A 27,115-nucleotide genomic window follows, 5' to 3' on the forward strand; every position below is an offset into this window, starting at 1 on the left:
TCCCTTACCCCATGAGGTAAGGGATATAAACTAGATCTACGTTGCATTGGCAACGTGAGGTGTTGCGGCAACCTTTGCTCGGCTTCGCCGAGTAAAGTGTTGCGAGAGCAACACTTTGGTTTTGTTTCCTCGCTGCGACTAAACGCTGAAGTTGTTAATCTGTAAGGATGCTAAAATACATACTAGGTACACCAACTCGCAAAAGTTGCAAACTCCTCATTGCTAAAGATGATTGTAGCCTTACAGCCGATTATTACTTACAAGTCCCCTACATGTCTTACCACTGGAACCAAATTGGTCTTACCATCAAATACAACGGAAACAAAAAATAGGTACACCAACTAGTAAGACTTGCGAATTATCTCATTGCCGAGGATGATTATGAGCTAACAGCCGACTGTTGCTTACAACTCCCCTATATGTCTCACAATTGGTATCGGCCTATTTTTGGTTTCAGTGTGTACCTTACTACTGAAGTTGTCAACCCCTTTAAACTTTCAAACTGGTATATCTCATGAAGGAATTTTTGTACAAAAAAATGGATGACATATACTTTAATCAGCTCATCAAAAGCTATCGATTGCCGTCGAAAAAAAATCTATCTGTCTTAGTTCAAAAGTTGACTTTTTTGCTGTAGGCCAACTTTCTAACGTCATCACTTAGAAAGGAGCAAAGGATAAACTCTAATTTCTTTAGCAATGAGAGAACTTTTAAAGTTTAAGAGGCACATCTGATACCATTTCTCTACCGCAATCCCAAGTTCGAAAAACCGAATGATAAACTCAGCCGAAATCACGGCAGCACTATCGGACCCGTGGGAAAATGCCGTTTTTTTGCTTCTCTAAGTTTTTTTATTTATCACTCAAAGAAGATATATTGGCTGTGGGGCAGGGTAACTGTCGCATATATTTAACACTTATAGATTTTAGTCCATCTTCAATTTGAAACTGGTGCCTGCCTGCTTGCCTGCTAGAACGGAGCTTTCCACTCGAAAGCAGAAACATGGTTTGATGAAACGAAAGCTTGGCTGCATAACTTCAGATAGTCCTCTCTGACATAGGCTATACAACTCCTATTCACTTCACATACTATAGGCTCTGGCTCAAGGACAAGCAAAAACCATCCTTTTTGGCCCCAGGCAAGAGTTCTACGAAGCTTTCCAAAATGTAAAGTCATATTCATCAATCCGGCCGAAGGTCCACACTTTCCGTAAAAACCGCAGAGGTTAGGCCCTTACCACTTTCTAGCAATAAGCTGAAATCGGGGTGCTAGGAACACAAAAAAAAAAACACGACAAAACCAAAGTGTTGCTCTCGCAACACAATTATGAAAGCCCATTGGTTACATATAGGTCTGTAAGGCCTAAGTGTATTAGGGTTAAACTTTCTGAGATTTGTGAGGGGATGATGAGAGTTAAACCAAATGATTTCCATCAAGGTTGTCAAAAGGACGTGTAATCAACATCTCAGGAGCGGCCAAGGGTATTAAGTTGTAACTTTTAGGGAACGTTTAGGGGGATGTGGAACTGAATCAAGAGCCATTATATGCAACCAGGTTCTAAAAAAGAAGCATCTTCACCATCTCAGGAACGGCTTTGGGAATTAAGTTGAAGTTTCCAGGAAACGCTCGAGGGGATGATGCATTAAATCAAATTTCACTATCTACATCCAGGATGTCAAAAGTGCCTATCTACAATATATGTGGAACGGCTAAGGGTGTAAATAGAAACCTTCCGGAAATGTTCGGATGGATGCTGAATTAAATCGAAAGACAATAAATAGATCCAGATTATCAAAAGAGTGTTTGTATAATATCTAAAGAATGACTAAGGGTGTTAAGCTGAAATTTTAGCGTCTATGTAAGCGAACCTCTGTTAAGGTATTTGCAGTATCCACAGAACAGAAATGGGCAATTTAAACGGGCTACAAAAACGCCAGTGCCCTTTTTAAGAGTCAAAAGTGCTTGGACGGGAGCCAGCCCCCTCCAACACTTTTTTTTCTTAACCATTTCCCATCACCATATATTTATCCGATCAAAATATAGATAACCATTTTATTCAAAATCATGGCTGTAATAATAGCTACAACCTAGTAAATAGCGTACAACGGCCCATAGCAACCAAAAGTTTAAAAATGCATTAAATAAAATATAAAAAACAAAGTTAATAGAATTCTAAAATGAGCCTGGAACCCCATGAAAATGGTGTTGGAAAAAGTGCCCAGTTGGAATCACGATTGTCCTTGACCCCTCAAAGTAAACTTACTGCCCCTACTTTGAGCAACAATGAAAGACAGTTTTGCATGGAAAGCACTTATGTATCATATTTTTTTTTATCACCGCTATTGGGACACTGGAAGACCTTAGAGAATTGTTTAAAAACTCATTTGATATATTTTTTTTACATCTCATCGCTTTTTGTAAATTAAACTTAATAACGGCAGGCTTCCAAAATCTGCACTTCAAGTGCAATTTCTGGAAAGGAAAGGTTGGAAAGAATTAAAAGCGTACTATCACATTCTCTATTGTTGAAAACCCAAGTTTTAATTATTATAGGAATTGTTCCTGCTGGTTTTAAGCTTAATATGGCCCTTTACTTTTCTTTAAAAAACCATTTTCTGAGAAATCTTTTTCAAATTAATTTCTGTTCAATTGACTCCCAAAGCTTAGTTTTTGGTTAATATAATGAATACTTCACTAGTATCTTATCTTACTCTTCGGCATAAGAAATAAAAATATAATTCTCATGTTTTAGTTCTAATTAGTGTTATTTGATTTCCTTCAACATCTCCCACAGCATTCCCTGAAAGTTTCAGCTAAATGCTTTTAATCGCTACTTATATTAAATAAAAGAAACAAGTTTTTTTTAACTGAAAGTAAGGAGCGACATTAAAACTTAAGACGTACAGAAACTATTCCGTATATGAAAGGGGCTGTCCCCTCCCCAACGCCTCGCTCTTCACGCTAAAGTTTGACTCTTTCTCACAACTCTACTTTTTAAAACAATAAAAAACTTTAGCATAAAGAGCGAGGCGTCGAGGAGGGGACAACCACTTTCTTATATGGAATAATTTCTGTTCGTTTTAAGTTTTAATGTCGCTCCTTACTTTAAGTTAAAAAACTTGTTTCTTTTATTTAATTTCTGGATGTTTTTAAATTAATGCAGGTTTTGATTTTTGCTCACGGTACATGAATAATTAAAACGAAATTTGTATATTAATTTTACTTTTTTTGGCTAAATGGCTTTCTCAAAGCTTTGATCGGACGATTTTGAGAGAAAGGGGCGGGGGAGGTGGCCTAATTGCCCTCTATTTTTTTTGTAACTTGAAAAGGCCACTAGAACCTTTAATTTTATTTACGATCATTTTTATTAGTAATAAATATGCATAACTTACGAATTAAGTTACGTAACGCACTTCTATAGTCGTATATTTTTATTACGTATATGAGGGGTTTGCCCCTCGTCAATACCTCGCTGTTTGCACTAAAGTTCGAATTTTGTTCCGATTCTTTAAGAATGACCCCCGAATCACAAAGGCCGTTTAATTAGAATAAATAGCTCTTTTGAAATTATTAAAAATACTTTAGCGTAAAGAGCGAGGTATTGAGGAGGGGACGAAGCCCCTTATATACGTAATAATTTCTGCTCGTTTTAAGTTTTAATATTGCTCCTTACTTTCAGTTGAAAAAACTTGTATTTTTGTATAATTTCTCATTGTTTATAGACGCTGGAAGATCCAGCACTTGCTTCATGGAAATCCTGTTCCCCCATGATAAATTCTTCCATGGAAAGATCCTCACACGTACCCCCCCCCCCCCGACCCCCTACCATCAGAAGAAACCCCCTGAAAACGTCAGCATACTTTCCAATAACCAATGCTATATGTAAACAATGGGCAAAGTTCATAACTTGCAGCCTTTCCTCCGGGGAAAGTGGGGGATTAAGTCGTCCTCAAAGACAAAGTTGTTAGATTTTTCGACTATGTTGAACAAAATGGTTACCTCAGATTTTTGGTCCGGTGACTTTGAGAAAAATGAGCGTGGGAGGGTGCCTAGTTGCCCTCCAATTTCTTGGCAATTTAAATAGGGCACTACAAATATTGATTTCCGTTAAAGTGAGCCCTCTCATGGCATTCTAGGACTACTAGGTCGATACGATCACCCCTGGGAAAAAAAAACAAATAAACACGCATCCGTGATCTTTCTTCTAGCAAAAAATTCTAAATTCTACATTTTTGCAGATAAGAGCTTGAAACCTTTACAGTAGAGTTCTCTGATACGCTAAATCTGATGGTATGATTTTCATTCAGATTATATGACTTTTAGTGGGCGTTTCCCCCTTTTTTTCGAAAATAAGACAACTTTTCTCAGGCTCTTAACTTTTGATGGGTAAAGTTAAATTTGATGAAACATATATCATGAAAAGAGAAATCACCAATGCTACAGCACAAACACAAAAAAAAAAAAAATAAAAAAAAATAAAAATAAAATTTCGATTCTTTTTATGTATTTTTTTTTTTGTATCAAAATTCCGTCTGTTAGAGTTTCGGTTACTTGTGCCGGGTCACTCCTTACCTCCTTACCGTTACCACGAACTGTTTGATATTGCGTATACGCCCTATTAACCTACAGGATGGACGGTGTCTTTTGATCAAGTTTCATCTTAATAGCCTTTAACTGTTCCTGAGATATTTTACACACCATTTTAACCAGCTGGATGTACGTAATATGTTTTGATTTAGTTCAACATGTCCTGAAAGTTTTTGCTAAATACCATTAGCCGACACTAATATGTTGTAGATACGCACTTTTGATAACCAGGATAAACATAGTAGTATAACTTCAACACCTGCTCAACATCCTCTAAAAGTTTCTACTTAATGGTCTTAGCTATTCCTGAGATTAATTTAAGAAACTTTTTCCATAAAACGAGTTTTTTCAAGAAAATTAAAGAGTTCCATTAAGCCAAAAATGAGCAGAAATAGAGTAAAATAATCTTCCAAGCGTAAAACTACCAGAAATCACCATCAATAATTAAATGAAACTCAAATGAACAGAAATTACAATAAATGACCGGGTCAAACTAAAAAAAGAGCAAAAATTAACATGATTAAGGCTGACAACCCCATGCCTTCTGAAGACCAGAACATAGTTTGCACTTAATTAAAAAAAAAAAAAAAAAAAAAAAAAAAAAAAAACAATAACCGTGGATTTAATATACATATACAGATATTCACTCCTTAAAGTTTTAATATTTTTCTATTTTTTAAAGTCAAAAGTGAAAACATTTAAAATGTCTTGTGTTTTCAGTAAGTTACAAATTATGTTCTGGTCTGGAGAAGGCATGGGGGTGGTCAGACCTATTCCTGTTAATATTTGCTCGTTTTGAGTTTGACCAGGTCATTTATTGTAATTTTTTTCGTTTTCAGCTCATCCTGGTTGCCATGATGTCTAAGAGGGAGTAGGGTATAAAGTAAGAACTTTGACGGAAAATCTATGTTGCTTCATAACTAAACCAAGAGCCGCCATATGCATGCTGGCTGTCAATAACACATCTTAGCAATATCTCAAGAACAACTGAGGGTATAAGTTGAAATTTTGAGGGATTCAACTTTTAGCCTACTATTTCTGCTCTTACAATTGAAATAAACAAAAAAAAAAAAAATGTGAGTGCATTTAGGTTGTCAAAATAGCATAGATACAATGTTTTAGGAAGGCAATTAAGTTTTATTTTCCAGGGAAACTTGAGGAGGTGTAAAACTAAACAAAGGAATGCTATGTATATCCAGATTTTGAAAAAGGCGTAATATTATTGAAATTTTGGAAATAGTTTATTTTGTAAATTTTGTAAATAGTTTAAAATTTTGCTTAACATACAAATAGTAGGCCAAATATGGATTAGCTTAGGAAAAAACCGAAAAGGCTTGAATTTATTTTCTTTATCAATGAAAAAGGCTATGTCGATAAAAAAAAGAACGGAAATTAATTTCAAGAAAATTTTTCTACAACAGGAATTTTTCAAAGAAAAGTACAGAGCTCCATTAAACCAAAAAATTAACGGAAATAAAGTCAAATAATTTTCCAAGTGTTTAACTACCACAAGTTACCATCAGTAAATAAATGAATCCCAAAACGAATAAAAATTATAATAAATAATCAAGTCAAACTCGGCACGAGCAGAAACTAAGATAAATAGGGCTGACACCTCCCATGCCTTCTAAAGACCAGGACATAATTTGCATTTACTGAAAACAAAACACATTTTAATTATTTTCTCTTTTATCTGTTAAGACTTTCAGCAACGAATATCAGTATATATATATATATATATATATATATATATATATATATATATATATATATATATATATATATATATATATATATATATATATATATATATATATATATATATATATATAACTTTCAATCTAAATTCATTTTTTTCAGTTATCTTGGTTGTGATGGTGTTTTTTTTTCAATATTATGAGAAATACAAACATTCAGCTCAAAATAACGATTGTTTTCATTAAAATGCAAATTATGTGCTGGTCTTTAGAAAGCACTGGGGGTGTCAGCCCTACTCGTTTTGAGTTTGACTACCGTCATTTATTGTAATTTATGTTCGTTTCGGGTTTATTTATCTATTGATGGTAATTTTTGGTAGTTTTACGCTTGGAAAATCATTTGACTTCATTTCTGCTCATTTTTTGTTTAGTATAGTTCTTTAGTTTTCTTTGAAAAAAAAATTGTGTCAAAAGTTCTTTTGAAACCTCTACAATAGGGTTCTCTTATAAGCTAACTAGACGGTGTGATTTTCATTAAAACCCCTTGACTTTTTGGGGGCGCTCCCCCTTTTTCAAAAATCAGCCGACTTTCCCAGGCTCACAGCTTTTGATGGGTAAAATTAAACTTAATGAATTCTATATGTATGGAATTAGCAAAAAATACAATTCGTTCGATGTATTGTTTTCAATTTTTAAGTTTGATTACTATTGAGCCGAGTCGCTCCTTACTTACAGTTTGTTACCCCAAACTGTTTGATTTCGGTTTGCTGCTGCTGGATAAGGAAATCAGCTGTACCTACGGTTGAAATTTTGTAATATTTTTTGTAATATTAAGATAAAATTAGCATATATTTTGGCTTGTCTCCCTCAGCTACACTCCATTTTGATTTGAGAATGACGGTTGTAGATGATCGAAAGTTTCGCAACGGGCTAGAAACCAATAAAATCTGCATCATGTTTTCGGGCATTCCAACAATCGTGCGAAAACTACGCTGAACGGCCGGGTATAAAACAAGAATATGGACATTTTTCATGGTCAGAAAGACAAAAACAATGGGCCCGGAGCAGAGAAGCAATAAGATTTCACTAGTGACGTAACATAGGTTTCAATTCAAAGCATGCATAATGTTCGTTACTTTAACTACAAGCCATTCTTGGTGTATACTTTTGCTGAGATTTGACATGCATCTGATTTTAAATGGATAAGAAAACTTGTGGATATGGAAGTGAAAGTATTTGTAACTTAAATAAAATGGTAGGTTATCCGTAAATTCATTTTCTAGGCTGTTTCCCTATGATAGCGAGGTAAAGCTGGCTAAGGGTAGAAATCAGAAAAGAAAAAAAGACGGTAAACTATTTGTGGTTGATCCCATCTGAAGGAAACATGCTAATAAAAAAGTAGTAGGCCTACAATTAGATTCCTTTTTTTGTGTCTTATAGTCACCACACTCAAGAATTGAAGTTAGGTTAATTACAATGAAATATAGGCTACCAAAATATGATGAAAATATAATAGTTTAGTAACAAAATTACGGAAACTACAACAAAGAGCTATGGAAGGGGGCCACCCAGACCGCATTATTTAACCTAATGTAACCCAACCTACCGTAACCAACCTAGGCAACTATGTGACTGTTCATATTATTGACTTGCCAATAAAGTGAACATACCACCCGATGCCTTTTTTTAATGCTCTTTACGAATATAATAATCGCTTCTATCGTAAATTAAATTTTAAGCACTTTTTGAGCTAATCTAACCTAACCTAACCCAACCTGACCATGAAAACTTGTTATTGTCTCATGTTCACGATAAGAAATCTCGAGAGAACTTGAGTGTGGTGGCCTTAAGACATAACTACCCAGTATTCTTATGGCTGGCTATATATGGGACCATCAGTGGTGGGGGATCTATTGTAAGAAAAGCGACCATAATATTTGGAAATAGCGTAATATAAGGAATCTAATGGTACTACTTTTATTGTTTGCACGTTTCCTTCCTTTAGCAGGATTTTCCACTCAATTTTTTTTATTGCTGACTTTATTTGGAATTATGAACCAACTGTTGATGAGAAATTAACACAAAAGATAAAGGCGCACCCAAAAATTAGTAAACTTTTGTATTTAGCCTGCGGCAGTATCTAACTCCGTTAGGGGAAGGATGGGACGCAATCTTGAAAGCAGAGCTTTTTATATTTGGAAAGAGGATTGAAGCAGTACTGAGAATCTAAAAGTATATTTCTTTGTATTATCTTCTTTCTCCCAAATTAATAAACCTTAACCACCACACTTTCCTAAACAAAGCAAAGTCGGAATTTCCCTATGGTCCCTGGGCCCTATGAATAGACTACTAGATCACTTTCTGGCCACTGTTCATGATTGTAAAACTGAAATAGTAGCCAAAAGAAGAGGCAGCTAGAAAATGACCTTATACTTTCCAGACTCTTAGTCTTAAATATACGGTATTAATTAAAACAGGTTTGTGGCAGAAGATGGATCCCCCGAGAACGGTACTGGCGTTGCAATCAAGGGAACCGAGGTAGATAAAGACCGATTCTACCTTTCCTTGCATCTACCAGCAGGATCAGAGGAACATCCACCCACTAATTCAGTCAGTGGCATGAATTAGTAGGGAGGCAGAGAGTGTGTCCCCCCCCATATTTTTTCGTCCCTTCTTGGATATTGAAAATACCCGTGTTGGAGGATTTTTCTTATAAATGCCTTTTCCGTTAAACAAAATGGAAAAAGCCACAAGTTTTTCCCCCTCTAGATCTTGAGAAAGACGTTTTGCCGCCCTCCCAATTTTCGTGAGTTGATACCCCTGATTCCTAGTAAACTTAAACTAAAACTTAAAACGAACAGAAATTACTCCGTATATGAAAGGGGCTTTTCCTCTTCAACGCCGCGCTCTTTACGCTAAAGTTTTTTACTGTTTTAAAAATAGAGTTAAGAGAAAGAGTCAAACTTTAGCGTAAAGAGCGGGGCGTTGAGGAAGAAAAGCCCCTTTCATATACGGAGTAATTTCTGTTCGTTTTACGTTTTAATGTTGCACCTTACTTTCATTTTAAAAAAACTTGTTTTTTTTATTTAATTTCTGGACGTTTTTGAATTAACGCATGTTTTGATCTTGGCTCTCCGCACATAAATAATTAATATGAAATTTGCGTATTAATTAATTGCAAATAATCGGAAGATTTTGAGAAAAAAGGAGCGAGGGAGGAGGCCTAGTTGCCCTCCAAGTTTTTGATTACTTAAAAAAGCAACTACAACTTTTAATTTTTACTAAAGTTTTCATTAGTAAAAAATATACATAACTTACAAATTAACTTACGTAACAAACTTTTGTATTCGTATGTTTTTATTGCGTATATGAGGGGTTTCAATCTTCGTCGCTCTCGACACTAAAGCTTATATTTTGTCCCAATTCCTTAAGAATAACCTCTGAATCACAAAGGCCGTAGAATAAATAGTTGAAATTGCTAAAAATACTTTAGCGTAAAGAGTGAGGTATAACGAGGAGGTAAACCGCTCATATGCGTAATAATTTTTGTTCGTTTTAAGTTTTAATGCTGCTCGTTACTTTCAGTACAAAAAACTTCATATTTAATTTTTCGTTGTTTTTTCAAATAATCCTAGAAAATCCTGCGCCCCTCCATTGAAATTCTCTTCCCCCATGAGAAGTTTCTTCATGGAAATATCCTCCCACGTACCCCCCTCAACTCTCCCCCCTAAACCAAAAAAATCCCCCTGAAAACGTCTGTACACTTCCTAGTAACCATTACTATATGTAAACACAGGTCAAAGTCGCAACTTGCAGCCCCTCCCACGGGGACTGCGGGGGATTTAGTCGTCCCCAAAGACATAGTTATTAGGTTTTTCGACTATGATGAATAAAATGGCTATCTCAGAATTTTGATCCGCTGACTCTTGGGAAAAAATGAGCGTGGGAGGGGGCCTAGGCTCCCTCCAATTTTTTTGGTCACTTAAAAATGACACCAGAACTTTTAATTTCTGTTAGAATGATCTCTCTCGCGACAATCTAGGACTACTCAGTCGATACGATTACCCCTGAAAAAAACAACAAAAAAACAAACAAAAATACAAACACAAAAACAAATAAACACACATCCGTGATCTGTCTTCTTGCAAAAAATGCGAAATTCCACATTTTTGTAGATAGGAGCTTGAAACTTTTACAATAAGATTCTCTGATACGCTGAATCTGATGGTGTGATTTTCGTTAAGATTGTATGACTTTTAGGAGGCGTTTCCCCCTTTTTTCTAAAATGAGGCAAATTTTCTCAGGCTCGTAACTTTTGATGGGCATAACTGATCTTGATGAAACTTATATATTTAAAATCAGCATTAAAATGCGATTCTTTTGATGAAACTATTGGTATTAAATTCCATTTTTTAGAGTTTTGATTACTATTGAGCTGGGTCGCTCCTTACTACAGTTCGTTACCACGAACTGTTTGATTTCTTACCAATAGTTGGTGCATAATGCCAAATAATACCAATAAAAAAAAAATCAGCAGACTGTCAAACACACTGTAAAACTAAATCCTGCGCTTTGTGCTGCAGTGAGCTGTTGTTGGTAGTAGAAGTAATAGTTCAGATACCTGGCATGAGGCTAACGTTTCATTTTATTTTTTCGTGGAACACCATCAAATCCTCACATGAAAGCTGCCCATCTTCACTTGTGGTTTTAAACTTGGCTCAGTTGTGCGAATACTTTAAAGTCATTGGTCTTATAAAACGCTGTTACGGACTTCAGAGTTGTTTTTGTGTTTTTTTTCTTGTGTATGTGTGTGTGTTCTTGTTTTTTTAACAGTTAAATATGATTATAGTTCTAGCACCTTTTCATAGAAATTAAGTAAAAAAACAAGTTTTCAAATCATGGTTGCAAGAGCTGCAACCTAGTAAAGAGCGAACCACAACCAGTAGTAACCAAAAGTTAAAAAATCATGTTTTGAAAAAACCTGCCTAGCTAAAAAAAATTTGCATCGGACATTGACTCAGGAATAATAACTAGTATTCTGGTTCGCCTTAAAAGTAAAAGTCTATTGCGAAAAGAAATTTATGGTGATTTGGAAAAAACTCCGAAACTCCTCGAAAATGGCGTCAGATCAAGAAGAAAAGTATAATTTTGGAATCAGCATGTTCAAAAACCTTATACAGCGAAGTTACAGTCCCTCTCTTTGAACAGCAAGGAAAATCACTGTTTTGCACCGGTAGCACTGATCTGTCTCCGGTTTTTTTTTAGCAGTCCTAGCGGGCTACCGGAACATGATAGAGATATGCTTAATGGCCCATTCAAAAGCTATTTCTCATATCTACGTGCTTTTATAGTTCCGCCATCTGCAAGCACCGTATGGCACTAAAATGGTACTTTTTATGCCATTTCTAAAGGGGTGGGGCTAGTGGACTACCAAAACATCGCAGACGGATTTTTTTTATAGCTCATATAAAAGATAGTGACCATATCTACGTTTTACTTATAAAATCCACCATCTGCAAGGGCCAAATGTCACTAAAAAGGGCACTATTGGTGCCATTTCCAAAGCGGATAAGCTGGAGCTAGTGGGCATCCAAAACTTCTTAAAGAGATGTTTAATGGCTCATTTGAAAGCTATTCCTCATATCTACGTGTTTTTTATCAGTTCTACCATCCGTAAGTACCATATAGCACTAAAAACGGCAGTTTTGGTGCCACTTCTTAAGTGGAAAAGCTTTGAAGTACAAAACGGTACCATTGTAATAGCTATGGTCAAAAATCTTTAACTGAAGATTTACAAGAACTCCTCGTCCACTCCCCCTATCAGCCTCCTTAGTAAGTCTCATTAGTCCGTTGAGAGAATTCATATGAACTCTTTAACACGGTCAGCCGACGTTGGGGCTCCCAAAATTGTTTTTAAAATATCGAATGTTCTTAAGAGGAGAAAATTCATAGAAGAACAAATAAGTGAATCTCAAAATTCCAAATGCCTATTCCTTGACGTGCCCCCTCCCTTCCTCCTGTTCGTAAAAATTGAGCTTCGTCAAATATAGTTTAATAATCCTACTCTTCAGAATAGAAGCTTTTATTAAATCAATGTTTTATAATAGCCAATCACAAATGCATTTTCTGAATAAGGTCCAATAACTATGCTTTTGGTGATGACAGAGCTCGCCATAATCAAACCGTTCGTGATAACGAACTGTAGTAAGGAGCGACCCGGCTCAATAGTAAATGAAACTCTAAAAAATGGAATTTTGATGTTAAAATATACATCAAAAGAATCAGATTTTCATGCTGATTTTAAATATATAAGTTTCAACAAATTTAGTCTTTGTCATCAAAAGTTACGAGCCTGAAAAAAATTGCCTTATTTTAGAAAATAGGGGAAAACACCCCCTAAAACTCACAGAATCTTAACAACGACACCATCGCATTCGGCGCATCAGAGAACCCTACAGCAAAATTTTCAAGCTCCTATCTACAGAAATGTGGAATTTCGTATTTTTGCCAGAAGACAAATCACGGGTGCGTGTTTATTTGTTTGTTTGTTTGTTTTTTCTTTTTCTTTTCCCCAGGGGTCATCGTATCGACCAAATTGTCCTCGAATGTCGCAAGAGGGTTCATTGTAACGGAAATGAAAAGTTCTAGTGCCCTTTTTAAGTGACCAAAAAAATTGGAGGGCACCTAGGCCCCCTCCAATGCTCATTTTTCTCCAAAGTCAACAGATCAAAATTTCGAGATAGTCATTTTGTTCCGCATAGTCAAACACCATAATAACTATGACTTTGGAATGACTTACTCCCCCACAGTCCCTGGGGGAGGGGCTGCAAGTTACAAACTTCGACAAGTGTTTACATATAATAATGGTTATTGGGAAGTCTACAGTCGTTTTCAGGGGATTTTTTTTTTGGTTTTGGGGGTGGGGTTGAGGGGAGGGGGCTATGTTGGAGGATCTTTCCTTGGAGAAATATGTCATGGGGGAACAGAAATTCAATGAAAAGGGCGCAGGATTTTCTAAAATTACTATAAAAAAACAATGAAAAAATAAACATGGAAAAGTTTTTTCAATTGAAAGTAAAGAGTAGCATTGAAACTTTAAACGAACAGAGATTATTACGCATATGAGGGGTTCTAAAAATACTTTAGCATAAAGAGCGAGGTATTTAGGAGGAGATAAATACCTCGCTCTTTATGCTATAGTATTTTTAGTAATTTCAACTATTTATTCTACGGCCTTTCTGATTCAGGGGTCATTCTTAAAGAGTTGGGACAAAACTTACGATTTAGTGTAAAGAACGAGGTATTAACGAGGGTACAAACCCCCTCATATACATAATAAAAATTAAAGAATATAAAAGTTTGTTACGTAAGTTAATTCTTAAGTTACGTATATTTTTTACTAATAAAAAAATTCGTTAAAAATTAAAATTTATAGTTGCCTTTTTATGTAACCGAAAAATTGCATGGCAACTAGGCCTCCTTCACCATCCCTTAGTTCTCAAAATCGTCTCATCAAAACTAAGAGAAAGCCATTTAGCCAAAAAAAAAATTAATATGCAAATTTCATTTTAATAATTTATGTGTGGAGAGCCAAAATCAAACATGCATTCAAAAACGTTCAGAAATTACATAAAAAAAAACTAGTTTTTTTTAACTGAAAGTAAGGAGCGACATTAAAACTTAAAACGAACAGAAATTACTCCGTATATGAAATGGATTGTCCCCTCCGCAATCCCTCGCTCTTTACGCTAAAGTTTGACTCTTTGCCACAATTCTGCTTTTTAAAACAATTAAAAGCTTTAGCGTAAAGAGCGAGGGATTGCGGAGGGGACAACCCATTTCATATACGGAGTAATTTCTGTTCGTTTTAAGTTTTAATGTCGCTCCTTACTTTCAGTTAAAAAAACTAGTTTTTTTTATGTAATCTTTGGGAAAAGGGCTGTAAGTTACACAACTTGGTCCTACAAGAACAAAGAGATTGAATTCGATCATCAGCTGCCGTAGTTCAGATACTAGCGTGTTAGACTTTGAAAGAGAACGGCAAGGGTTCAGTTCCTTAATCAGGCATTTTTATTTCAATCATGATTCTCTGTCTTACATATGATTATTTTTCAGCTAATTCACTATTTTTTTAATTTTTTTTTTGTGAATTGTGAAATGTTCCATACATTATTTTAGAACAAAATACGTCCCGGACCCCATCCCCTTGCCACTTAGGGGCTGGAGGAGTGTAGGCATATGGTTCTGGAACCACTCGTTGTATCTAAAAAAAGTTGTATCTTCAAAGAAGAATTACTTATTTTTATATTTGTTTATTCATATTATTTCCTTTTTTATTATTTAATCGACAGAATAAAACTATTTGTAATGTATATAGAGAAATCATAGCACTAAGAACTTATTAGCATTTTTTTTTCTTTGCTATTTTTTGGTTGTCAGGTTACTTTCCAACTTTTCCTTGTTTATTGCTGTTCCACACCAGTATGTCTATATATATATATATATATATATATATATATATATATATATATATATATATATATATATATATATATATATATATATATGTGTATATATATATATATATATATATATATATATATATGTGTGTGTGTGTGTGTGTGTGTGTGTGTTTGTGTGTGTGTGTGTGCTATATTACAACTGAGTATAATACTATTTTTTTTTTTTTTTATGTTTAGGGAATCAGTGAGTATGAGAAGATCAAAAAGAGTTGTCAAAAGCACGAAATATTATGGGAAGATCCTGAATTTCCGGCTGTCCAATCATCGGTTTTTTATCATCAAACCCCGCCATTTCAGTTTATGTGGAAACGACCTAAGGTAAGTAATTTATGCTAACTGGAACTTAAGATATATTTAAAAGCTAAGGCTCGGTTGTGCTATTCCCAAGAATGCATTGTATATTAATAAATTAAATAAAAAAAAGAACAAGTTCTTTTCAACTGAAAGTAAGAAGCGACATTAAAACTTAAAACGAACAGAAATTATTTCGTATATGAAAGGGGCTGTCCGTGTTTATTTTACTCAATACCTCACTCTTTACACTAACATTTTTATTACTTTAAAAAGTAGAGCTGTGACAAAGAGTCAAACTTAAGCGTAAAGAGCAAGGATTTGAGGATGGGACAGCCGTCCAAAGATATGTTTCACTAAGTGATACACAAAACGAACAGTATTTACATAAACAATCATAACAAAGTAAAAATAAATCTTATAAACGAGTTAAAATTAAATTGAATATTTAAGCCAAGCTCACAACTAACAAAACCACTACAAACAAGAGTTTGGCTACTGCTCCCCTTCCCCTCCTCTAACTGCCAAAGTCTAAAGATCAACTATATGAAAACTATATGTGTCTTTAACAGTCCTTGGAAAGAACTAATAAAATTAAACTAAATATTTGATATATAATTATATTAATTGCTGCTCAGTAATTCAACATTTATTTCACTTTAATTATATTTTTGTTTTCAGTGCTGTAAGAACAAAAGAAAATATTTGTTATATAATTCGTTTACAGTAAAGCGCAAATGACGCAGTAGGCTTTAGACTTTTACAGTTAGGGGAGGGACAAGGGTGCAGTTCTCAAACTCTTGTTTGTAGGGATTTTTGTTCCTTTAAAGCTTGATTTGAACATTCAATCTAAGGTTTACTCGTTTTAAGATTTATTTATTCATTTGTATTAGAACCTGGTGTATTTTTATTTGCTATGATTGTTTTTTTTTAATTTCTGTTCATTTTGGGTTTCATTTATTCTTTAATATTAATTTCTGATCGTTTTAAGTTTGAATTGTTGTAGGAATTCATTTCTGCTCGTCTTAAGTTTAATATTGCTCTTTACTTTTCTTTAAAAAAAAAATTAGAAAAGTTTTTTGGTTTGATTTCTTTTTCTTTTTTGTTCTCAAAGTGTTAAGTTTTTAAACATTCCCCATGTCAATATCAAAGTCTTTTTTCAACACCAAAATTTCATCAAAGTATCAAAACATCAAAGTGACGCTTTTTTCAACATTAAACTTTCAAAGTTCAACCTTCTCCTCAACACTCCCTGAAAGTAAACGCATATAGATGTTGTAGGAATTGTAAGGAGAAGTCATAATTGTAAGTTGTCGCAGTTGGAAGTTGTCACATTTCAGTCGCAGCCAGTGTCACTTACAGTCGCAATAATTGCAGTAGTAGTAGTAGCAGCCCGGAAAGTTTCAAGTTAAGACCACCCGTTCCTAAAATGTTGCAGATACGCCTTTTCGATAACTTGGATACCGATAATTTCTTTTGAATTAGCTCAACATACCCCTCAACTTCTCCCGAAAATTTACCTCAATACCTTTAGGACGCACTCAGAATCAAAAGTGCCACCTTTTCCCAATGATAAATCCTGCATGTAAAAATGGACAAACTGTATAATTTACATTTCTTATCCTGGGGGCTGTGACAGCATGGCATCCCCAGGGGCATATCTATTAGACTTTGTGATTATTCAGAACATTTTTTAAGATCATTATCAGTGTAAAAGGGAGTATCTAAAAGGGTAAGAGGGGGGGGTACCCTTCGTTCATTTTTCAACGTCCCTCTCAACATGCCTTTAAAGTTTCAACTTAATACCCTTAGGTTTCCTTAGATATTGCTGTTATGTTCTTTTGACAACCCTCCTGCATATAGTATGTTTTTGTTTTGTTTGACATCCCCCTCAACGTTTTCTCAAAAATTTTACCTTAATAGTCCTAGTCTTTTTGGAGACTTGGGATCAGACACAACTTCCTTTCCGAATAACCAAGCTTGATATAAACAATGGGCAAATTATAATGCTTACAAAACTTGCCATAGGGGCTGCGGGGGCCTAAGCCGTCCCTGGAGGCATAATTATTTGACTTTTCGACTATTTTGAACAAGATTGCTATTCCAGAATTTTGATCATATATCTTTGGACGGAGGGCAGCTGAAAAGGTGATGGGAGGGGAACTGGTTCCCATCCGACCAATTTTTAACATCCAATACAACATGCCCCGAAAGTTTAAACTTAACACCCTCAGCTGTTCTTGTCATATTTTAGTACCTTTTTTTGACAAACAGGATGCATATAGTATCTTTAGATGTACTTTAACATGCCCCTCAACATTCCCGGAATTTTCATCTTAATACTCTCAGCCTTTTCGAACTCGCATAGAATATACCTCCTGCCTTTTCCAAATTATAAATCCTGCATGTAAATAGGACAAATTGCATAATTTACAATCCTTGCCCTGGTGGCTGGGAGGCATTTCATCCCTGGAGGCATAGTTACTACAGCTTTTGACTGTTTAGAACAAAAATTTACTGAAAGAAAAATTTTATATGTGATGAGGAAAAGGAGCCTTTAAAAAGGACAAGAGGGGCTGGTTGCCCTTCGATAGCTCTTCACACATCCCCTGAACTTTTCGACTTAATACCCTCAGCCGTTTTTGGACGTTAAGGAAATCCTTCTTACAATTAACACGCACACAGTTTATTTTGTTGTTTTCGTCATCCCTTTCCAGAGCTGCGGGGGGCTACGTCACCCCTTAAGCATAGTTGTTGGAAATTTTGGCTATTAAACAATTTGTCTATTTCAGAATTATGATCAAATATTTTTAGAGAAAGGGCAACTAAAAAGGAATGGGTGGGGATGGCGGCCCTCTAAACACTTTTCACACACACCCCCTCCATATGTCCTGGTAGTTTCAACATAATATCCTCATCTGATCTTAAAATATTGCAGATCCTCCTTTTTGATAAAATGGGTGCACGTGGTGCCTTTTTGATTTATTATAACATACCCCTCAACAACCTTACAGTTTAACCTTAGTGCCCTTAGCCTTTTCGGATACACATAGGATCAAATATTTCTTCTTTTCCTAATAATATATCCCGCATATAAACAAAGGGCAAATTGAATAACTTACAATCTTTGCCCCGGAGGAACGGGGATTATGGTATCCCTGGAAGTACAACTATTAGACCTTTTGACTCGTTGAACAAAGTTACAATTGGAAATTTTGATCAGTGTTGAGAAGATAGGACACCTAAAAAGGACAAGGAAGTGGGGGTCTAGTTGCCCTCCAATCACTTTTGACCCTTTAAAAGGAACTAGAAAATTCGATCTCCGATGGAGTAAGGCTCCTCTGGAGTTTCTACGACCCCTCCTGCCGAAAAAACCTTATATGCTAACAACAGCAAGCTTGCATAACTTACAGCCTTTGCTCAGCGGTTTTTTTCGGGGAGGGGGGGGGGGGGGTTGTCAAACTTGGAGCCATAGCTATTTGACCTTTGGACCATTTTGAACAAAATGGCTATCTCAAAATTTTGATCAGATGCATTTGGAAAAAGTCGTCGGGCGGGGGTTGATTGCCCTTTACTCCCTTTGACTCTTAAAAAGGGAACTAGAACTTTGGATTTACAATGAAATGACCTCCCCTCAAGGTTTATATGGCCACCCCTTTCATAAACACCGTATATATTAACAATGGGCAACTTGCAAAGCTTACAGCCTTTGTCCCAGGGGATTTGGCGGGGTAAGTCGTTCCCGGAGGAATTGTTATTTTCCCTTTGGATTATTCTGAACAAAATGGCTATCTCAAAATTTTGGTCGGATATATTTTGGGGAAAAGGGCATGGGGGGTTGGTTGCCCTCTGAGATCACATTTGACCCTTAAAAGGACTCTGTATATTTAATTTTTTTGTTAGAATTGAGTATTCTTCTGATATTTTATGGCCGGTGGTTTGATACTATAACCCCCAAGATAAGAAGTAGTAAAAAAAAAATAATTAAAGACAAGAAATAAAATTAAAAGAAAAAAAGCCCCCGTGACCGTTCCTCTAGGTAAAATATAGAATGTCGTATTTTGCGACAATGGAGCTTTAAACCTACATCCGTTCTTTTCAAGTATGCTGAATTTCATGATAATGTTCATTATGCAAATGAATTTAAATAATGAACTGTTTCGATTTATAATTTATTTTTCTAAAAGTATGCAATTTTTCTTTGGAATCAATTTTTGTTGGAATGATTCCTCTTCCGATATTCTATGGTCGCTGGTTTGATATCATCACCACCGGGATGAGAAGTAGTTAAAAAAAGACGAGAAAGAAAAAAAAAACAAGAAAAACGCCCACGTTACCATTCTTCTTGGTAGAATGCCGTATATTCATACAATTGAGCTTGAACCCTCCGTATTTTCTTGTCAGGTATGTTGAATTTCCTGATAATTTTCATTATGCATATTTAAATTATGAATTATTTTAAATTGTTAACTATTTTTTCTAAAAGTGTGCAATTTTTAATTTGATAACAAATTATAAACGGGTAAAGATCAATCAATATAAAAATCAATTTATTTATACTCGAATAGAATTTGCTTTACTTATAGTTAACTATTTCTTTTTTAGGAGCTCCATGACAATCCAATATTTCTTAAGGATTCTCCAGGACCTTTTGATGTTACACCTGGAAAATTAGGTGAGGTTTAACATTCAGCATTTCGTTTTTGGAATGATTTTTTTTTTAGAAAGTGGCAATTATTATCTATTATTTAAAGATATTATGCTATTAGTAGATTTTTCATGAATTAATAGCTCCAGTGGCGTTAAGATCCTTGTTTTTGTTAAAAATCGAAATTATTTAAGGCTAAGTTAGCGACAAGCCTTGTCTTCAACTTTATTTGTACTAGTAAATAAATAAGAGGCTATGTACGTGTCTTGCTGGATCATTCTTTTTCGTTGTTGTCAGAAAAAATACGATGCTGAAGTATTGTAATATATATATATATATATATATATATATATATATATATATATATATATATATATATATATATATATATATATATATATATATATATATATATATATATATGTGTGTGTGTGTGTGTACCGAAAAAACGTATTTACAGCTTGATATTTTAATCTGGAAGGACCGTTTCTCTTTCGTGTTTTGATTATTTTTGTAATTGTATTTTATCGTTTATTTTTCAAATACAAAAAAAGGTTTTCCAGAATAGGGTGGATGTCATAAGATTATTATTGACCCAATGCTTACTAAATAAGCAGCAAACCAGGTTCTTGTTCCTCAATGAGATTATTTTGTATATTTGAACTGTTTTGTATTACTTTTCTATTCTAAGTTCAACAGCTAGTTTCATGATTTTGTCATTAAACAAATATCATTGTAGATAATTATGTTGCTTTGTTATACTTTAGGATATAAGTTTGTTTTAATAATAACATCATTTTTTCCAATTTCCGCCCTTCTTTAGTATGATTTACGAAAAAGGTAGATTCGGCTAGTTTTTGCTAGTTCGGCCACTTCCAGATAAGCTAGGACGATGAAATTTGGCAGGCGTATCAGGGAACAGACCATATTAAATTAGAAATAGTCGTTTCCCCGATTCGGCCTTCTGGAGGGGAGAGTGGGGGACGGTTAATTCGGAAAAATTAGGAAAAGTAAGTATTTTTATCTTACGAACGGGTAATCGGATCTTAATGAAATTTTATTTTTAGAAAGATATTGTGTCTCAGAGCTCTTATTTTAAGTTCTGACCAAATACGGTGACATTTGGGGGGATTTGAAGGAAGAAACCTGAAATCTTTGTAAACGCTTAGAGTGGAGAGATCGGGATGAAACTTGGTGGGCAAAATAAGAACAAGTCCTAGATACGTGATTAACACAACCGGAACAGATCCACTCTCTTTGGAGGAGTTGGGGGGGGGGGGGGGTAATTCAGAAAAATTAGAAAAAAATAAGGTATTTTTAACTTACGAACGAGCGATCGGATCTTAATGAAGTCTGATTTTTAGAAGGACCTCGTAACTCAGATCTGTTTTTTGGAATCCTGACCGGATCCAGCGTCATTGGGGGGAGTTGGGGGGGACTGGAAATATTGAAAAACGCTTAGAGTGGAGAGATCCAGATGAAACTTGTAAGCACAAGTTCTAGATACGTGATTGACATAACTGGACCGGATCTGCTCTCTTTGAGGGAGTTGGGGGGGGGACCTAAATCTATAATTTGGAAAAATTAGAAAAAAGAGGTATTTTTAACTTACGAACTGTTCATTGGATCTTAATGAAATTTGATATTTAGAAGAACCTCGGGTCTCAGAGCCCTTATTTTAAATCCTCACCGGATCTGCTGACATTGGTGGGAGTTGGAGGAGGAAACCGGAAATCTTGGAAAACGCTTAGAGTGGAGATATCGTGATAATGCTTGATGGGAAGAATTAGCGCAAGTCCTAGATACGTGATTCACATAACTGGACCGGATCTGCTCTCTTTGAGGGAGTTGGGGGGGGACCCAAATCTATAATTTGGAAAAATTAGAAAAAAGAGGTATTTTTAACTTACGAACTGTTCGTTGGATCTTAATGAAATTTGATATTTAGAAGTACCTCGGGTCTCAGAGCCCTTATTTTAAATCCTCACCGGATCTGCTGAAATTGGTGGGAGTTGGAGGAGGAAACCGGAAATCTTGGAAAACGCTTAGAGTGGAGCTATCGTGATAATGCTTGATGGGAAGAATTAGCGCAAGTCCTAGATGCGTGATTGATATAACCAGACTGAATTGGCTCTCTTTGGGGGAGTTAATTCGGAAAAATTAGAAAAAAGTATGTATTTTTAACTTACAGACGGGTGATCTGATTTTAATGATATTTGATATTTAAATGAACCTCTTGTCTCAGAGCTCTTATTTTAAACCCCGACCGGATCCGGTGATATTGGGGAGACTTGGAGGGGAAAACCCGAAATCTTTGAAAACGCTTATAGTGTAGAGATCGGGATGAAACTTGGTGGGAAGAATATGGTGCAAGACGTCTCGGGTTCGAATCCTGGACCATCCTAATTTTTACATTAAGAAGATCCCAAACTAGATACGTGATCAATATAGCGATCGCTGAAAGTTGGCAGGTGTATCAGGAACCCGACCAGATTAATTGTAAGTGGTCGTTTCCCCGATTTGACCATCTGGGGGGGGGGGGGTGGAAGGACGGGTAATTTGGAAGAAATGAGGTATTTTTAACTTACGAACTGGTTATTGGATCTTAATGAAATTTGATCATTAGAAGGACCTCGTGTCTCAGAGCTCAGAATTTCGACCGGATCCGGTGACATTGGGTGGAGTTAGAGGGGGAAACCAGAAACCTTGGAAAACGCATAGAGTGGAGAGATCGTAATGAAACTTGGTGGGAAGAAGCTCTTGGCTGTTGGCTCTTCCGACTTCGTCACAAAGTGCCATATGAGCTCTTGGCTCTTGTTACTCCTTTAGCATTTACTCCAATATTATTGCATAAATTAATGTTAACCTCATAGCTTACTTCAGGTGTCTTTATTTGCTCATCGCAATCTCAGTTTCAGAAAAGCTAGAATTTTACTTTTTCAAATAGATTTGCCACTAAGAATAATTTAATAACAACGTACGTTCAGAAAATGTGTGTGTACACCAAACCTATTATGTGGTTTAATTTTATTGTGGCACAGACATGTTGCCATGTAAGAAAACTTTATAGTTATTTGTTTCATTTATTACTGGCAGTGGGTTTTCTTAACCAAGCTGTCATCTTAAAGTTCCAAGTATACAAGATAACAAGTAGTTTTTTTAGTGTGTTTTTAACCTTTGCCATTTCGTTAACTTTCCCTTTGGATTTACGGTCTTAGTAATACAATTTTATAGTAGAATTAATTTGTTTTTACGGTTGCAACTGATTTGTATACAAAACAAAACTAGTTGAAATAATGATGTTGCTCAGTAGGAGCTCTTAAAACCAAATTACTCCAGTTCTTGCTTTCATGCTGTATGTGGTTCCATTCCTAGCAAGAAGGTCCTATGAACGAAATTATTAGTTCTGGAATAATGTCTCCAAGTGTTTTGTCTTTTCATATCAAGATTTCATCAAAACCTAGTCATTTAAAGCTGATCCAGGAATGGTGACTATTTTTTATGGTTTATCTTAATAGTGGAAATTTATTGGGAAAACAAATTTATATAAATTTCCAAAATAGCTGAAATCTTTCGAAAATTGCAGTGGATTGACCAAAAATGAAACTTATGTTTCATCCCGGAATGAAATGGTCAAGAGCCATAAAGAGTGGATCATTGACATTTCCATGGTCTCGAAAACCCTTAATCAGATGTTTACTATCCCCTCTGGAATATTCCCCTCTAAATATTTATCCAGATGAACCATTATCCAGTTGAACAGTCAAAAGTGAGTTTTGAAAAAAAACTCCCTAGTGATAAAAATTCATTTACGTTTGATTCAGGAATACTGAATGTTTTGTACATGTATGTTTGCAGTTAAAGCTGATTATGGGATTTCACTGATAACTATTTTTGTTACTGTAGTGGTTCCGACTTTTTATTTTACAATTGAAGCAGTAGCTACAGTGTAGTAAAGACCCAATCACAGTTATTCCTAACCGAAGTTTAAAAACTAATGGATATCGAGGCTATGTCGTGAGAAAAAAAATGGAAATTCCTTTAGGAAGCCTCTTTTTGCAGCAGAAATTTTTCAAGTTCTTAAAATATTGGTTTTCTCTTATACATCCGAAAAAATTTCAAAACCTTTTTAACCTTTGGGTATTGCTATACTAGGTAATATTGAAACTATACCCTCCCCCCGAAAATCGCGACAGTTTGAAGATACAAGGAAAAATCAGCAATGCGTCAGCAACTTCCTGTCGTGTACATTAGTTTTTGTCCAACATCTACCCCTCGATTGTTAGTCTTTTTGTTTTTGTAGACTACAAGCTATATTGTGTTTAAATTTAAATAGTATGACCATTTCTGCCCATACATGCCACCAATTTCCCCAGTTTCGTCCATGGTCTTAGAGGTTGACATAGCGTGAAGTCGAACTATGTGAAAATATGTCATTCGATTTGCCATTCCTTTTAGAACCTTTACAGGGACTCCGACGCCGTATTTCTGTTGATCAAAAAGTTCTTTAGGGGTACTAAGACCCCTCAGAGTCCATGGGGAGAGGCCTGTAAGTTATGAAATTTGCCCATTGTTTGCGTTATAGTATTTGCTATTGGGAAGTATGCACCCATTATTTGGAAGGGGGGTGTGTGCTTCAGGTGGGTTTCCATATGGAGAATTTTCCGTAGAGAGGGAAATTTCCGGGGGGTGTACTTTGCAGAAGAAATTTTACACTGGGAGATTTGATACAATTCCTATATATGCTTCTTAGTTCCAACTGTTATATCTGTGCATTTTTATCATAAGGCAACTCTGCTACAATTTTCCTTAGGGAGAATAGGCAGCACAAGGCCTAGGGAGTATTAAGGAACTAACGCAAACTCTTATTTTTAGTAGCTTCTGTTCATTTATAAGTTTGACTCTATTAATCTTTGTAATTTCTGTTTGTTTTGGGTTGTATTTATTTACTAACAATGATTTATATTCATTATCACTCTGAATCATTATTTGTTTTTATGGCACTTGGTATTAACCGAGTGACATATAGCAATCGCAAATTCTGTCGGTCTGTCTGTCTGTCGGTCTGTCTGTCGGTCGGTCCCAGTTTTGCTACTTTAGGCACTTCCAGGTAAGCTAGGACAATCAAATTTGGCAGACGTATCAGGGACCAGACTAGATTAAATTAGAAATAGTCTCTTCCCCGGTTCGACTGTCTTGGGAGGGGGGATGAGCAAACAATATAGTCGAGAAGCATGAGAAATCATTTTCCCGATTTTATCATCTGGAGGGGGGAGTGGGGGGCCCGTTAATTCGAAAAAAATAGAAAAATCAAAGTATTTTTAACTTACGAACGGTTGATCAGATCTTCATGAAATTTGATGTTTGGAAGGATATCGTGTCTCAGAGCTGTTATTTTAAATCCTGACTAGATCTGGTGACACTGGGGGGGATTCTGAGGGGGGGGACCTAAAATCTTGGAAAACACTTAGAGTGGAGGGATCGGGATGAAACTTGGTGGGAAAAATAAACACAAGTCCAGATACATGATTGACATAACCGGAACGGATCCGCTCTCTTTGTGGTAGTTGGGAGGGGGGGTAATTCTGAAAAATTAGAAAATATGAGGTACTTTTAACTTACGAACGGGTGATCGGATCTCAATGAAATTTGATATTTAGAAGGATATCGTGTCTCAAAGTTCTTATTTTAAATCCCGACCGAATCTGGTGACATTGGGGGGAGTTTGGGGTTGGGGGAACCTAAAATCATGGAAAACGCTTAGATTGAAGGGATCGGGATGAAACTTGGTGGGAAAAGTAAGAAGAAGTCTTAGATACGTGATTTGCATAATTGGAACGGATCCGCTCTATTGGGGGGGGGGGGTAATCCTGAAAAATTAGAAAAAATGACCTATTTTTAACTTACGGAGCAGTGATCGGATCGCCATAAAAATTCATATTTAGAAGGATCTCGTAACTCAGATCTCTTATTTTAAATCTCAACCAGATCCAGTGTCATTGGGGGGCGAGGTTGGGGGGAGGGGCGGAAATCTTAGAAAATACTTAAAGCGGAGAAATCAGGATGAAACTGGATAGGAAGAGTAAAAACCTGTCTAAGATACTTGACTGACATAACCGGACCAGATCTGCTATCTTTGGTGGAGTTGGGGGGGGGGGGGTAATTTTGAAAATTGAGGTATTTGTAACTTACGAAAGGGTGACTAGATCTTAATGAAATTTGATATTTAGAAAGATCTTCTGCTTTAAAGCTCTAATTTTAAATTCTGACCAGATCCTGTGACATTGGGGGGAGTTGGAGGGGGAAATCGGAATTCTTGGAAAACGTGAAAATTGGGGTATTTTTATCTTACGAATAGATGATCAGATCTTAATGAAATTCGATATTTAGAAGAAATTCATGTCTCAGAGCTCTTATTTCAAATTCCGACCAGATCTTTTGACATTGGGGGGAATTGGAGGGGGAAATCTTGGAAAACACTTGGACTGGAGGAATTGGGATGAAGCTTGGTAGATAGAATAAGCAAATGTCCTTGATACGTGATTGACGTAACCGTACTGGATTTGCTCTCTTTGAGGGAGTTGGGGGGAGGGGCTCAGTGATTTGGCGAGTTTGGTGCTTCTGGACGTGCTAGAGCGACGATAATTGGTAGGTGTGTCAAGGAGCTGCACGAATTGACTTGATAAAGTCGTTTCCCAGATTCGACCATCTGGGGGGCTAAAGGGAGAGGAAAATCAGAAAAAATTAGGTATTTATAACTTACGAGTGGGTGATCGGATCTTAATGAATTTTGATATTTAGAAGGACATCGTGACTCAGAGCTCTTATTTTAAATCCTGACAGGCATTAAGCCTCTGATTTTCCTTTTAAATCAATCTATTGATTCTTAGAATTTTGTTAGAGCTCGTACCATATGAGCTCTTGGCTCTTAGCTCTTCTTCCCTCGTCACAAGTGCCATATGAGCTCTTAGCTCTTGTTATTTCTGTTTGTCGCAAATTCAGTGTAGTTCTTTACTTTTCTTTGAAAAGGTTATTTTGTGGGAAAAGTTTTGTTTTAATTTACACATGAAAAAAGCGATTTCTTACAAGTTGGTTCTGGATCCTTTTCTCAAAGTTTCAGTAGTCCTGCTCAACTAGTTTTCAAAATGGTATAAAGCCGGTAAGTACTTAAATTATAAATTAATTCGCCAGCTGCATTATAAGTAGACCCTTCGGTTCGCCTTTCAGCGTTCTTTCCAAATAACAATTGCCACTCTCATAAATTATTTTTAAAACCATTTTGATGCCAACAGAAAAATTGCGAGTCCCTAAAATCTTTGTTTTGGGCCTATACCGCCTAGAAAATTTTTTTAAGATTATTTTTCCTCTAA

The 27,115-nt window shown here is 35.7% G+C and overlaps 1 protein-coding gene across 3 annotated transcripts in view; it reads left to right on the forward strand.

The window, feature by feature from the left end:
• The first annotated feature begins 7,323 nt into the window (after positions 1-7,323).
• LOC136031989 (calpain-C-like) overlaps positions 7,324-27,115 on the forward strand; it is a 50,735-nt gene continuing 30,943 nt past the window's right edge. For 2 of the 3 annotated variants that reach the window (XM_065712051.1, XM_065712053.1), the window contains exons 1-3: positions 7,324-7,539; positions 14,984-15,124; positions 19,703-19,772. In XM_065712051.1, the coding sequence (XP_065568123.1) occupies positions 7,483-7,539; positions 14,984-15,124; positions 19,703-19,772 (268 nt within the window). In that variant the 5' untranslated portion in view covers positions 7,324-7,482. The remainder of the gene's footprint in view (positions 7,540-14,983; positions 15,125-19,702; positions 19,773-27,115) is intronic. The other variant, XM_065712052.1, reaches the window with a different exon arrangement.

The sequence above is a fragment of the Artemia franciscana genome, chromosome 10 (assembly GCF_032884065.1).
Source record: "Artemia franciscana chromosome 10, ASM3288406v1, whole genome shotgun sequence".
Lineage (NCBI taxonomy): Eukaryota > Metazoa > Arthropoda > Branchiopoda > Anostraca > Artemiidae > Artemia > Artemia franciscana.